At 37.0% G+C, this 16670-nt stretch overlaps 1 protein-coding gene across 7 annotated transcripts in view; it reads right to left on the bottom strand.

Moving 5' to 3' along the window:
• Positions 1-8619: 8619 nt before the first annotated feature.
• The window catches only part of LOC149267623 (uncharacterized), a 46971-nt gene continuing 38920 nt past the window's right edge, over positions 8620-16670 (bottom strand). For all 7 annotated transcript variants that reach the window (XM_089433736.1, XM_089433729.1, XM_089433734.1 and 4 more), the window contains one exon: positions 8620-9305. In XM_089433736.1, coding sequence (XP_089289862.1) covers positions 8845-9305 — 461 coding nt within the window. In that variant the 3' untranslated portion in view covers positions 8620-8844. The remainder of the gene's footprint in view (positions 9306-16670) is intronic.

Genomic DNA, 16670 nt, shown 5'->3' with positions numbered 1-16670 from the left:
TAACTAAAACCACAAAGAAATTTTTTTATTAAAATAGACAATAATTGTAAAAGCTACATTGTGATGGACAATCCCCTTTTACAAAATGTAACTTGTTACTTATATCCATTTTTGTTACAATACCATGGGTAAATTTCGTGGGTGGGTAAATATTATGGGTGAATGAATACCATGGGTGGATGTCACTTACAATAATGTTAGGGTCCTATAAATTATAGTGGTCAATTGATAATCATCTAGTTATTTATTTTGGGAATCTGTTGATAAAATTTTGCCTACAAATACACTAAGTCTTATAGTCTAAATTGTCTTTGTACATAGGTCCCTAAGGGGTCATCATTGAGATGTCATCAGTGAGCTATCATAATCCACCCTTTCCATTGATAATCACTGTAAAAGATGAAATGTCCCTAAAGTTATTTCTAATAGTTTTGATTTTAAATGAGTTTTAATTTTACAAAATATATATGTATTTTGTAAAATTATTTATTTGAAATTATTAAACTTAAATTTAAAATTACTTAGAAAACCCAAACTCTAAACTATGTAACCATATTTTCCTTCATATGTCACCCAACAATAAATTTTGAATTAAAAAAATCCAAAAGTTAAACGAATGGTTGTGACCCCACCCCACATTTAATGCACTAATTTTCCCCAATGTTAAAAGCCTTGAGATCTGTGAATAAATAAATCAATGGTTAGTGATGGACTTCAGACCCCCCTCGCCTTTTTGACATTTAATGAAGAGGGGCGGGGTCCGAAAAGATGTTTTTCGCTTTACTAGGTTTTACAGTTGTTAGTTTCTCCTTCATTTCGGACCCTCCCTCCCCCGCCCCCAAAACCCCTTACTACCCTTCCCCCTTTTGAAAACCATCATCCGCCTCCCGCCAAAAATAAGATTTGTACCCCGCCACGTCTCCCATCCCATCCGCTAACCTTTTGCCACATACCTTCCCCACTCCCGCCTATCATTACTCCTCCCCCATTCTTACTCCAACCCTATCCTGCCATTTGTCTAGCCCATTACGCCTATCCGTTAACTACCCGTTCACCACGTGAACATTCCCCTTTTATCAACGAATATGCTCCGTAACAGCCCAAACTCAACTGCAAGTCGTTTTACACTATAAAAACCCACAACCCAGTTTAGTGGCCCCCTTCTGCATTCTATTCCTGATTTAAAAATAATAATAATAATAATAATAATAAATAAATAAAAAAAAGTTCCCCTTTTGTCAACGGATTCACTCCCTAACAGCCCAAACTCAATTGTAAGTCGTTTTTACACTATAAAAACCCACAACCTAGTTTAGTGGCCCCCTTCTGCATTCTATTCCTGAAAATAAATATATATATATATATATATATATATATATATATATAATAAAATTTAAAAAATTAAAATAATAATAATAATAATAAATTAAGAAATAAATAAAATAAAAATAGAGATTCTTTGCAGTGACCAATCAAAAAAAACTACCTACCTTTGCAGCCCAGTCAGCTGAAGCAAAGCTTGTACAATCTTCAGTCATTACAATTACCTGTCACAACCATAGGAAATAAGTCACCAACCTCCATTTCCTTTTCCCAAATAATCATAGCATCCATTATTTCTTATTTTGTTCATCATGGCCCCTAAATGAAAGTTTAAAATAACTGAGGCAAACCCCATGTTACCCTCGGTCATAGACCTTGACCATCAGCCTCCGGTAGACCAAGAGTACAAATTGTTGAAACCAGTTGTGAATTCAACTTATATGAACTTCACAACTAGTTAAAGAAAAACTTCTTAGACTAGAGCGATGAGCTAAGTCTCTAAGACTCTCTCCTACCCCAATTCATATTTCCCCAGACACACCATTTCCCTGAATTTGTCTCCTGGTGTCAGTTTAGGTATATTCCTAGTCAAAGGGAAGTTGTGGCCCAGAATGGAGACATTCTGTTCACCATAACCCCTGAGTCAATCAACCAAATGTTGCAAATCCCAAATAATGACTCTCTAAGCCCATTTTCAATAGATTCCCTCATGGAACTCTACAAGAAACTTACCTTCCCACAAAGAGCTAGAATTTTTGAAATTTTCCTACCAAAAGATGTTCAGTTACCAAAAAAGAATCCACCTTACCCATCTTCTATGTTTCTAGACATGACCATGCAGATTATTTCATTAGTATCATGTCTTTTAGGCTATCAATCCGATTAGTGGGTTGATGAGCCCATCCTAGGTTTTCTGTCAGTTTTTTCCACATGAGAGAAACCTTATGCCATTTTAACCTATAGTCAGTTTCTAACAGATACATATCATGAAAAAAAAATTAAATTATCAACATATGGGGCATTTAAATATTATTTTGTATTAGTTTATCTATTTTTATTTCACCAAGCCGAGAGATTCCAAATTTCATTGCAAAAAATGGATGAACAAGGCAATGCTCAATCAGTAATTCATTGGACTTCCTTGATGAGGAACCATGCCAATGAGTTTACCTTCAGTGACTTTGTAGATCAATTTCTATATACAGTTGCTTGCTTGTTGAATAGTGATATGGAGCCTATGATAGGACCATAAATATGGAGAATTTTGCATCTCATTGAGCAGACTAAGACATGAGATTGGTACTTGTACCAAAACTATACCAAGATCAGAGTATATGGGTGTGAATTTCCACCATACAAGCTACCAAAATTTGTTCCCATGAGGATATTCTCATTAGAATACATAAGAAAGATGATAAATATGGATGATCTCCATTTTGTTGCAGCAAAGAAGAAGTCTTAGTTTAAGATCAAGACATAGGTTGGACCATTTATATGTAACATTGGGGCAATAGGTAACGAGGCAAATTTTATTCTTAAGGAAATGAATTTCAAGTTGATTTTCACCTGGTCATATGACCCCTTTGGCATCATTTCCAAACTAAGAGTGGAGCAGAAAACTACTCCCTATACTCACACTCCTAGACCAGAGATAGAGAAATTTATGAATCAAAGTTAGTGGGAGGAGAATACTCTAGAGGAAGCAAAAGAGCATGTGATATCTACAACTACCTCACAAACTCCAGTACCTCAGGAGAAACAAGTCAAGAGGCCAAGGGAGGATGTTTCCCCTTCAGTGACAAAGGTTGGAATCAAAGAGTTTCAGATATACAAGAAGAAACAAAAGACTAATCCTACAACATTTTTTTCTGCAAGAGGATGATGAGTAGTCCACCATAGTCCTAACAAGTCCTCATGCTTCTACAAGGAAAGAAGATATCCTCACAGGATCTCCGCCTTCCTCAGCTTCCCAAGATCCCCCAGATACAGCTCAAACAACAGAGTTGGTCCAAGACCAAGCTGAACAAAACATTTTTGCCAAATTGATTCTAGGGACCTCGTAACCACCCTGCCAATACACAAGTATGTTCCTGTTTGCAACTAGAAAAATTACCCAAATTACAATCTGTTTACTCCAGCATATGTTGGAAAGTTATAGAAAGATGACTAGTGCAATAAATCCATTCCTTTTAGCCCTGGATTTGTTTCAGTTTAAAACAGAAGTATACAAATATACTTGTCCAATGTCTATGCTTTAACCATTCACCTTAAGATGTTTTTACAATATAATTTCGTAAGTCTATTTAATATCTTTATTATCATAAAAACCAACTTATATCCATCTTAACTCCACATCTAAGTATACAAATATACTTGTCCAATGTCTATGCTTTAACCATTCACCTTCAAATGTTTTTACAATATAATTTCGTAAGTTTATTTAATATCTTCATTATCATAAAAACCAACTTATATCCATCTTAACTCCACATCTACCACTCTTAGGGGGATGAAATCTATTTATGCCTCTGAGCACTTGGTAGACCCAGAATTAGATGGATCTAAGATGATAGAATTTCCCCTTTAATGGTATTACCATGGGTCAATACCATGGGTTATCATAAACTTGAGCTTAAAAATTACTATTAATAATTTATAAAAATTAATAGTCGCTTTTTATTTTATTTTTTATTTTAACCAAGCTAAAATGTTTAACATACATTAAATTACAGCGTCCATTTTTACTCTTGATCGGATCAAATATTTTTTCACTCTAGTTTGCATATCACGATATTTGATACCTCTCAGGGGTTAGTAGATCTAGAGTAAAGATGGATCTATGCTGGTTTAATTCCCCCATTTAAATAGGCTACATTTCAAGTGAATACCATGGGTCAATACCATATGCCATTTTGATGAATACCATGGGTCAATACAATGTGCCATTTTTATTTTTATTAATACTAATATTAGGGTTAATAATGTTTTTTTGCATGGTATTAATAACAATCTAGTCCATGGTATTTGAGTGTTCGTAAATATAAGGTGACTTATGGAGTAAATATTAAAAAATGTTTTATTTGTTTACCATACCTCTCCTTTATTTATATTCTTATTAATTTACCATACCTCTTTTACAAATATGGTACTTGGCCCATAGAATTCACTTAAATAAAACCTCTTTCTTGAGCCTTCATAAGTAGAAGGAGGGTTATGAACTAAATATAAAAAGAGATTTTATTTATTTACCATGCGTCTAGTTTATTTCTATTTTTATTTATTTAGTGTTCGTAAATATAAGGTGACTTATGGAGTAAATATAAAAAATGTTTTATTTGTTTACCATACCTCTACTTTATTTATATTTTTATTAATTTACCTCTTTTACAAATATGGTATTTGCCCATAGGATTCACTTAAATAAAACCTCTTTCTTGAGCCTTCATAAATAGTAAAACGAGGGTTATGGACTAAATATAAAAAGAGATTTTATTTATTTACCATGCGTCTAGTTTATTTATATTTTTATTTATTTACCATACCTTTTGAGTAAGTATAAAAAGACGTTTTATTTATTTACCATATCTCCACTTAACTTATAGTTTACACCCTTGCATGTATATAAGGTGACTTATGGAGTAAATATAAAAAAATGTTTTATTTATTTACCATGCCTCTGATTTATTTATATTTTTATTAATTTACCATACCTCTTTTATAAATATGGTTTTTGGGCCTTTGGCCCATAGGATTCACTTAAATAAAACCTATTCTTGAAAATGGGCGAATCTAAGGTTGTAACTCCTAATTTCAAGGGCTAAATTTACCTTTTTTACCCTCTCCCTTAAAATAAGATGGGCTATTTGAGGTGATTTGTAAAAATGTACTATGATACAAAATATTCGCCCACTAAAAATTTAAAACCCCTTAATTTCGCCAAAGGGCGAACATTCGCCCCTAAAATTTTCTATGTATTCAACTAGGCAAAATGGAAGTGATGTAGAGACGATTCTAATTCCCCTATTCATATGGACGTTTCTTATGATTTTGAACTGAATCTGTCTTCATATTCTGAACCAACTTCCTTCAAAGAAGTCGTTTTTTATGATGAATGGAAAAAAGTGATGCAAAAGAAGTATGATGCCTTGATAAAGACTGGCACTTGGACGCTGGTTGATCCTCCATTGGAAACCAAACCAATAGGCTACAAGTGAGTCTCACTTGACAAGTACAAAGTCAGGCTTGTGGCAAAAGGTTTTGCATAGAACAAAGAGGTCTACTATGAAGAGACTTTTGCTCCCACGGAAAAATAGGATACCATTTGGACACTCTTTGCCTTGACAGCTCAGAACGGTTGAAAAGTCCATCAAATGGATGTAAAAAAAACATCCTTGAATGGAGATATGAAAGAGAATGTTTTTATGTCCCAACTAGAAAGATTTGTTGTGAAGGGTCAAGAACATAGAGTATGCAAGCTTGTAAAATCTTTGTATGGCCTCAAGCAAGCACCACGAGCCTGATAGGAGACGTTAACAGAGCATCTTCTGAAACTCAACTTCAAACACTATGATCTTGATTATGCAACTTTGTTCGTCAATAAAGTTAGCAAAACAGTGGTATATCTTGTGGTGTATGTAAATGATTTTTTGATGACAGGGAACAATGAGGGTTATATTGCATCCATAAAAAAGAAATTAAGAAAAGGTTTTGAAATAATATACTTGGGGTATGTTCACTACTATCTTGGTATTGAAGTAACTCGACGTCTCACGTTTATATCCCTCTCTCAGAAGAAGTACATTGAAGATCTGTTGAACAAGTTTGGCATGGCTAAGTGTAATCATTTAACTACTCCAATAGAAAAGAACTTAAAGCTCACATCCACTAAAGGAAAAAAAAATTGAAGATGCAACAAAGTATAGACAATTTGTAAGAAGTCTCAACTCCCTGACTACTGCCACACCAGACATTTCATTTGTTGTTGGAATCTTCTCCAAATTGATGCAAAAGCCTTGTGAGGGACATCAGTCTGTTGCAAAAAGAGTTCTAAAGTACTTGAAGATAACTTAAAACTTTGGACTTAAATATACACAGGTGGGTGACTTCAGCTTGATTGAATACTTTGATTCAAACTTCAATGGATATAAAAAAGTTGGCGTATCTACTTCAAGTTATGATGAGTTTTGGATCAAGAGTTGTCTCTTGGAGATCACGCAAACAATCAGTTCCAACAAATTCCACAATAGAGGCAGAATATGTGACAACAGCTAAAGCAACAAATAAAATTGTTGCTCAAGAAACTTCTAGAAGATTTGCAGATGAAACAAGTGCATTCAACTACACTCATGATTGACAACACTTCTGCAATAAAGTTTGCCAAGAACCCAAAGTTTCATGATCGAATAAAGCACATCAATACAAAATACCATTTGATTCGACATCATGTTGAAGCCAAGATAATCCATCTATGTCATTGTTCCACAAATGAGCAGATTGCAGACATCTTCACCAAAGCGCTTGGAAGAAAAAAGTTCGACAGATTCAAAACGGTGATTGGACTCGCCAACATCCCTTCAGATTAAGGGGAGAATGTTGACACCTAATCATTGGGATTGGGTGAATATGTAAAATAGTGTAAACAAAAAATAAAGAGAGCTAGAATATGAAAAGACACTAGGAGATGGAGCCCAAAAGCCTCTCCCTCCATGTATTCCCTCTCTGTATTTATCTATGATCAGCTTTAATGCACAAACACAATTCATTTTGAGGAGTTACCTCTTGGCTTGACGGGTATTTTACTGGAGTTCAATCTTTCGAAAGACAATGATTTGATCTTGTTTGGATCCCTTGTTCTACACAATTCAGTCTAAGAATGAAGCCTTGAACCCACCATTGATATTTTCCTTAGAATGTTATCTTCTCCATTGATATTTTCCCTAGTATTTTATCTAGCCTTGAACCCACCATTGATATTTTCCTTAGAATGTTATCTTCTCCATTATCTTTTCCCTAGTATTTTATCTTCTGCTTTTATTTGAGTTAGGTTTCCAAATCTGCTTTTGCATTTTTGTAGTGCATCCTCCAAGCCGTGAATAATATTCTAGGTAAGCTTTCATTTTAAAAGCCATGCAATAGGAAACTACATCATTTGTACATATGCTCAAATGTGTGTAAAAATGGATTTTAGCATAAAGTTTCACGCTCAAATAATAATTTTGAGCGGGAATATTATTCATGGGCACAAACACTTTATTATGGAAGAATTTGAAATAAAATAAACTTGGGACACGGTAATGATTTTAGAGCAACAAATTAGAGATGCTCCCTCAAAAGAAGACCCTCCATCTATGCATATAGATTGGTATATAAACAAATTCTGACCCAAAAAATCCCAAGGATTTCTGTTTCAGCGATCTCAAAGTTTGGACAAAGAGAAAATTGTTTTTCTAGATTCATGCAAGGGAGCAAAGACTTGCTAAGTTCTCATATGGCGGAAAGTCGTGACCCAAAACAAAAAAGTAGAGGCATTCAAGCAAGTAGAATCTCTAAATCAAGACACTTTTAAACTAGCAGGAATAGTAAAAACCACAGTAAATACAGAGATTGGAAACCTCCAGCAACATATCAATCGAGGGATCCAATTAACATCGAATCTCTTAATAATGACTTTCTAAATGTATATGTATTTTGAATATTTTCTAGACAGCATTCCTACAATATTAGTATTTCTGTAATAACAATAAGACTGAAAAGACTTAAATTTGTAATAGAAAATGGGAAAGTTCTGATTATCGTGATGACATCATCATTTTTGAAAGAGCATGTCAATTTTCTTTATAACTGATCGCCATTTTTTTAATCTTTCATACAATCCTTCCAGTCCCGGGTCAAAAATAAAAAATCATTATATTAAAAGAACTAGAAGAAAACAAAAAATCATTATATTAAGAAAATTAAAAGATGCATTTTTTGCAATTCATTATTGATAACAATAATATGCATTAATTTAAATTATTTTTCTAAATAATATTAGAAATTATTTTTAAACAAACAAATCAACAAACATAAATATAGAATAAGTTATATCACAATAGAGCCATCTTACCTCGCAATCTTTCAATTTTGAAGTGACAAAATTTTGTTTTTTGGGCTTCCTTCGCATACTTGTACTTAATTCTGGGAGTATACTTAAAATCTGAGGGGTTAAGATTTAACCTCTTAACCTGAGGACGTTATGCTGATTTAACCTCTTCCCAATTAAACACCAAAACTTTGTGTTTACGTAGATTCCAATCATTGAAATAAGCATAAACGCAAACTATTAATGCACCAAAATCAGGCAACGCATATGAAATTTAGTGTTAAAGCCCTTTTAATAGGCAATGGCATAAGTTTTGGCACGGCCTGTCATGGAGATATTTTCTCTCCTATCACCTTCAGCTTCACAGTAATTGACTAGTACAAATATGACTATAAATCAGAGCAAATTGCGTGAAAGATATCATTAGCTTGCCAGCACTCTTAAATCACGAAACTCTTCAAATATTCCGGGTCTCTTTTTGCTCGTTCCTGAAATTTCTTGAACCATCGATCTAGTATATCAGTAGGCACTACCAATTTATTACTGTCCATGGTACAAAATGACTGCATGAAATTGAATAGATTTTCCCCAACCTTCATTGCTAGTTGTTCTATGCGTTGCTGGTGGCCGACATTAAGAACAGGAATAGCATTCAGGTCTTCAATGGATACACCAATCTTCGCTGTAAGCGGAACAGAATCAGAAGTGAGCTGCATCTGACCCCCTGGCTCTGGCCAGCATAGAGAAAGGACAGCTGAAGGACAAGCACGATATACTGCACCACAGTACTTAAACTCGGAACCTGGAGCCTGAACATATACAGCCAGAACTTTGTCTGGTGGCAAAGAGAACTCATTCAAAAGAAAAATGCACATCTCGTTTATTTGATCATATGCTTCACCTGAAACAAAATGAGAGCAATCCATCAATTAAGAAGTTTGGTGAAATCAAATCCATAACAAAATTGCATCAATACCGAGCCCGCCTAAAAGAACTTCTGCAATAACTGCCATTCAATTAAATTAAATACGTAAAAAATACAAAACAATATCTTCAGACCCAACAAACAACCTTGCCTGTGGTTGGAATTAACACAAAAAAATCATGTCTGTTGAAACAAACAAAAGAACGGAGTACACGAAAACCATTGCCTGTCCAAACAAAGGAAAGCACGGATCTTTATTTGAAAAGATTAGAAAGGAAGGAAAAGAAAAAAATCCAAAAAAATATAATTTATTCATAAAGTCCAAACCTGTAATTAAAAATACTATCGTGCATTTACATATGCCCGGCCTAACTTCATTCTCCTTCAGAACCCAAATATGCGTTTCAAAACTAATAATTTTATATGTTAATCAAATACAAAATACCTTATTGTACTCAGGCATTTTTTATGGCATTTTTGATTAGCCCAGTATGAGGGAGATGTGTAATTCTTTCTGTGTTCAATATGAATTTGACACATAACATTTAAAACAAAAACTTCTTTTAGATTTGAAAAAACATGCACATTGAGAGATTTGATCCCCTCGTGCATGATAAATCCAGAGTTGAAATGGATTTACACTGGCATAGATACACCTCATTCTCATGGCAGACATCTATATCTGCTGACAGTTCTCCAGGGTAACAACAGAAGGGATGAAGCTCCCAAACTTTTAACTAATAGTCACCCCCAACTGTGAGCCTCAAAACTCCCAAGACTGACCTGTAACAGGGATGGTTGTTATAGATACCATTGACCACCTGTTACAGGAGCAGAGAGTTGTGGCAAAGGCTTCAACTCCTGTGTTCGCACCTTAGTCTTTGGCTTAATCATATCCCTCCATTCATGGGGCCTAACACACTTGAAAAGTACAATCATTACGGTATTCAGTCACACACAAGACTTTTCACGATAATATAAGTAATATCACCATTCGCCTCATGACCAATACTTCAACACATCGATTGCATAATCAAAATAAGAAAATGACCGCCTAAAAAAGTCTACAGTTTCGTGAAGTGTAATTTTCTCACAAATATCGAGGAGGTTCACAGATTCGAGGTTGATTTGGCTTTCTTGTCTGGAATGGTAATAATTTTGTTGGTTTTCTGTGGTCAAGTATAATTTTTGGGGGAGTCTCTTGTCTTGTTCCTTTGACACAGACTCTGTTTTTCCTTCATTATTCCCAATTTCCTCCTCCACGTCCCCTCCATTTTCATCTCTTATGTTTTATATCAAAGTTCTCAATTTTTTGTTATGTGGTTAGTCAGCTTAGATCCAAAACTTTCTGATCAAGCAAAGATTGAGTCTAGTCTCGGCCATAATATTTTTCGCGTTTCCTCGTATTGTTCAATTTGTAGAAAGTTTTTCGGGCCATTTATTCAAGTCTCCGCGAATTATTCAAATCTGCACGCCAATCTTTCCATTTTGATCAAGCAGCTTAGCATATTATTCTTAAGCTGACGAATATTGTCCCAAATGTCAATCCATCCATTTTTAGTTCTTTCACAAATTTCTTCTTTTTGTCAAAACTTGAAAAAATGCCCGAGCTCTTTTATTAATTTATTTTAGTAAGTATGCTTCTAGATATATTTATAAATTGGTATGTATTTTGCTACTATAATTAATAATTATTATTTAATGCCAAGCACACATTTTTCGGTTGGTAAATGACCCTCTCTTAAAAAAGTCAGATCTAACTTTGGCTTAGATGCAACAAGCTAATCTATTAATATCACCTGGGACTTGATGGAACGACCTAATATATCAATATCACCTCGGACTGCACCCAGCCTGGCTCTGATGCAATGACCTAATCAATTAACATCACCTAGGACTTGATGGAACGACCTAATAAATTGTTATCACCTAGGATGTGCACCCAGCCTCCATTCAGATACAATTTATAGGGAAAAAAAACTGTCTATGTTCAGTTAATGATGAAATATCATAAAATCACATAATTGATCACAAACATGTTCTCAAGAAGAATGAAATCGGTCTTTGTGAAAAGCATTTCATTTGGTTTACCACTTGACTACAACCTGCTAGACATTACCTACCATATTCTTTCTTTTCACTGTATTTTTAATATGTATTTTACTTATAGCTAGATTACAATCATTTTACTGTTTAGTTTATGTAGTCTTCCAAATTGTTCTGGCGACACAAAACAATCTAAAAAAACAATCAATGAAGATAAATTATCCTCCCACTTCAGGTTGAAGGACTGGCCTTCTTGAACCTCAGGGGGTATTCCCTGTAAACTTTTATTTATATATATATATATATAGTTCCGGTGACAGAAAACAATCTAAGAGGACAGTCAATGAAGATAAAATATCCTCCCACTTCAGGTTGAAGGACTGCCTTTACTTAACCAGGGGTATATATATATATATATAAGTGGTTAAGCTTTATGTGGAAAAAACTTTCATAGAACATATGATCAATGAATCAAATGTAAATTTTAAGAATGCAATGATAAAGAGTGTTCACATAAACTAACAAAGAGCATACATTACAATATGGAGATAGAAGATGAGAGATAAAGAAAAATAGCAGAAAACAAGCATAACAGAAAAACACATATTACTGATGTATAATTATATTTTTCATGAAAAGAGCGACAGAATCATCCAACATCGTGTACTGGTATGCTCAGCCTGCAACAAATCAATTAAATATCCTGACCTGAATATTTCAAATAATGTATATCTAAAAGAAAACGAATGAAGTAATACTGCAATGTTTAATCAATTGATCGTGTCAATCGCATCAATCATTAACATAAACCAAAATATGACAAAAGTAAAATTAACAAAACATAAATAAGACAAAACACTATATATCAAATTGTATATCATAAAGTCACAAAATCATCACACTATATGGTTAACAGAGCATGTGTGTTGAAACCATTCAAACATAACTTTCACTTCTCCAAAAAGCCTACACCTTCAAAATGAAATTGAGGTCTTCTCCAAGACCCAGAAATGGTTTGAGCAGATTCTAACCGGTTTGGGAGATATTAAAATAATTAATATTTTTAATGGAGTTCCTAAGTCTAAACTTAGGAAAAATAAAATATTAACGGGTATTAATATAAAATTGGGTTAGAAGGTTCCAAAAGTCATGGATCAAGCCAAATCTAATTTTAGCCGTTGATTAGAGATTTAATCTCGGTCGTTGATGGACCAATGAGAAAAGTATAAGAAGAGGCTTGAGGGTCAGTTGGAGAATACACCAAAGTAATAAAGTGATTCGATTTTTTAGAGCGGGGTCTGCTAAGAGAAATCGAATTAGTAATCAACAGCGAGGGGCAGTGAATACATTGCAGAGAGGCAGAGTTAGTACCAGAGAGACAGCGTAGAGCCTAGAGAGGTTGACACAAAGGCAGTTGGGGGCTACGCAGAGGCAGCTAGGAGCTGCGTAGAGCCAGGAGAGGTCAGCGTGGGTGACGCAGAGGGTCTAAGGGCTGACGCAGAAGCTAGCAGAGCTGACGCAAAGCCAAGAGGCAGCGCTGGGAGGAATTTTGTGGGGCAAACTGAGTGTTGGTGAGCCGAGAAGGGTGACGCAGTCCCAATCAGAGTGACGCAGAACAGTGAAAGCTGCAATTGTTGCTATGGGATCGTTCATCCGGTGATTAATCAGCGGGAATATATGTCTCCGAGGAGAGGTACTACTGCCGAGGGCATTCTTTGTTGAGTGAGCCATCTCTGGCACCCTAGTTGTATTCTGAAAACTACATAATAGTAAAACCCGCTGAATAGTTGCACCAGTTTTCCCGCATTGGGTTTTTCCGAGGACATTGGTCCAAAAATAACGGTGTCACTTGTGTGCTTGTTTTTTTTCAGTTGATGATCTGTAGATGTTGATATTGTACTTGTGTTTATTTTCAGTACTTACATGGTGAATAACTTGTTAAAGTAATTAAACATGTAGGAAGAAATAAACCAGATAGTACAGGAAGAATTTCTAACAGATTAAACTTAGAAATTCCAACATGGTATCAGAGCGTGGTTGCAGATCACAGGATAACTGAAGGCATCAACTAGCAGAGCAGTAGCAACAGATTTCGTTGCCCTGAGTGACAGAGTTGATCCATGCAGAAGGCGGTAGAGGAAGGTATGATGCAGAGAGACTGTGTCATCATTCTAAGGCAGAGAAAGGCAGCGCAGAGGCTAAGGGAGGCAGAATCAGGGTCACACAGAGCCATGCAGAGGCCAGGAGGGCTGACACAGTTGGCTAAGGGACCTGATTTGCTAGTGTCGGGATTACGCAGAGCCAAGTGGCTCAATCCTTCAGTTGCTAGGGTATAGGAGGTTGTGGTTAATTTGCGGAGCAAAGCTGATGGGGTATTGTAGTCAAAACAATACTTAACAGGGCAAGACCAAGGGGGGGTTTTCCAGAAGGGAAATCGAGACTCAGATGGAGTTGAACCGAGAACTTCTAGACGGGAAGTTGAGAGACTCAATAGGAGTCGAACAAAGGACTTCCAAGATGGAAGTAAAAAGACTCAGAGGAGTCGAAAGAAGAGCAGCATAATGGCCGTGAATGGACTGAGAGATCAGGATAGGTTGGATGGAACATCCAACTTCATGGTATGGAAGGCCAGGATCTTGTTCATTCTAGACAGATATCACATCAAGGACTTCGCCTTGAAAACAATAGTGATCCCAGTTGACCCAACTGAAAATGAGAAGTACGAGGAAGCAATGGCCAAGGTGAAGTGCATCATCCTTGATGGGGTCAACAATCATGTAGTGTCACATATTGCCAAGACAGTGAGATGTGGGAGGCCCTGAAGAAATTGTACCAACATACTTTCGTGCAGAGGAAGATGTTACTTGAAAATCAGTTGTGGTCATACCAGATGCAAAAGGGAGAGCATATAGATGTCTTCCTCGATCGAATCAAAGAGATCAATGACCAGCTAACTTCCATAGGAGCCACGCCAGATCAGGAATTGATGGTGAGGACCGCATTGAACGCAGTCTCAGAGGATTAGGAGGTATTTGTCTAGAGCATAGTGGGCAGGAAGAACCTTCCGGATTGGGAGGAACTGTGGGCGGCTCTTCGTCAAGAAGAGATCAGACGGGTGACCAAGGCAGGGAATAGCGGCAAAGGGGTTAGAATCAAGAAGGAAGAAGAAGAGGAGGCGGCTCTAGCATCTGCGGGAAAGCAGGAAAAAAGAAAGAAGAAAGACCTCTCCAAGGTCAAGTGCTTCCAATGTGGGGAACTGGGTCATTTTGGGAACCAATGTCCTAGGAAGAAGAGTAAGGGAGAGGCTTCTGAAACCAAGGCAGTGCCAGCGAGGGCAGAGAAAGAAGTCGAGGAGGATGATGATTGTGCCATGAGTGCTCATATGCCACTTGAGAAGAAGTGGGGAGACATCATGCTGTAGTCAAACGGACTATAGGTGATGAGGGGCAAAATCCTTGAGGTACCCAACCTCTTGAATTATACCTTGCTACGAGAGCCCCAAAGAGGAGTAGCGGGACTAGCGGCAGTAGAGACAAATGCGGATGGAGCAGCAAAGAATGCTACAGTGCAAGAGTCCCAGGCAGCGTGAGGCTATCAGGCTGCAACAATGCAAGAGGCACGGGAGTGGCACAGAGAGGTGTGCAACAATGCGAGATGCAAGGAGTTGTTGCAACTGCACAAAGGTCAGTAAAGGGAGCACTTGTTAGTGGCAGACGGAGCTTCAGCATTGGGAGTGTTTCTAGCCTGACATGGATGTCAGATATTGGGTAGATCAGTTAGTTACTTCTCAGCAACTGAGTTGCAGTGCAGTAGCACGATGCAGCATGGTGAGAGGGGATGTAGTGCAAATGCAGTGCTGGGAGGATGGACCAGCAACAGCACGGATGCAGAGGGAGCTGTCCTACAGATGCAGCGGTGGTAGTGGCAAGGCCATGGGCAGCAGTACAAGATGCAGCATTGCAGAGGATGGTGGGCAGGGAGGCCTAGCATCAGCACAAGGACCGATGTTGTATGATCAGAGTAATGCTCAATGTGGAGAATCACTAGAGGATAGTTCTCGCTAAAAGGGAGTGTTGATTTTGGGTAGCATCGGATGTGCTCTAGCCATGAAAATTGGTGGAGAGGCTAAAGCACATGAAATCTCCAAGACCCGGAAATGGTTTGGGCAAATTCTAACCAGTTTGGAAGATATTAAAATAATTAATATTTTTAATGGAGTTCCTAAGTCTAAACTTAGGAAAATAAAATATTAATGGGTATTAATATAAAACTGGGTTACAAGGTTACAAAAGTCATGGATCATGCCAAATATAATCTTAACCGTTGATTAGAGATTTAATCTCAGTCGTTGATAGACCAACGAGAAAAGTATAAGAAGAGGCTTGAGGATCAGTTGGAGAATACACTAGAGTGATTAGTCATTCGATTTTCTAGAGCGAGGTTTGCTAAGAGAAATCGAATCAGTGATCAGCAGCGAGGGGCAGTGAATACATTGCAGAGAGGTAGAGTTAGTACCAGAGAGACAGCGCAGAGCCTGGAGAGGTTGACGCAGAGGCAGCTGGGAGTTGCACAGAGCCAGGAGAGGTCAACGTGGGTGACGCAGAAGGTCTAAGGGCTGACGCATAGGCTTCACTGCGCAGAGGCTAGCAAAGTTGACGCAGGGCCAAGAGGTAGCTCTAGGAGGAATTTCGTGGGGCAGACTAGGTGTTGGTGAGTCGGGAAGTGTGACGCAATCCCTATCAAAGTGACGCAAAGCAGTAGAAGCTGCAATTGTCGCTGTGGGATCGTTCATCTGGTGATTAATCAGCGGGAATATTTGCCTCCGAGGAGAGGTACTACTGTCAAAGGCATTGTCTATTGGGTGAGCCATTTCTGGCACCCTAGTTGTATTCTGAAAACTGCGTAATAATAAAACGCTCTGAATCGCTGCACTGGATTTCCCGCATTGATATTTTCCGGGGACATTGGTCCAAAAATAACGGTGTCACTTGTGTGCTTGTTTTCTTTCAATTGATGATTTGTGGATGTTGACACCATACTTGTGTTTATTTTCAGCGTTTACATGGTCAGTAACTTGTTAAGTAATTAAACAAGTAAGAAGAAATAAACCAGATAGTACTAGAAGAATTTCTAATGGGTTAAACTTAGAAATTCCAACACTTCCTAGCTCAAGAGATATCGTTATTCATTCCTTCTACAGTGTTATGCTTCTCTTCCACTGATAAGGCTAACAAAATACACTCCTCTATGCTATGTAGCTCAAGGAGCTTAATTGTTTCCTCATCCAGAGTATTT

The sequence above is a fragment of the Pinus tabuliformis genome, chromosome 6 (assembly GCF_031772625.1).
Source record: "Pinus tabuliformis cultivar Carrire ecotype Pingquan chromosome 6, CPIR1, whole genome shotgun sequence".
Lineage (NCBI taxonomy): Eukaryota > Viridiplantae > Streptophyta > Pinopsida > Pinales > Pinaceae > Pinus > Pinus tabuliformis.
Note: the sequence above shows the minus strand (reverse complement) of the source record. Positions and strands in the feature narration are given on the sequence as shown.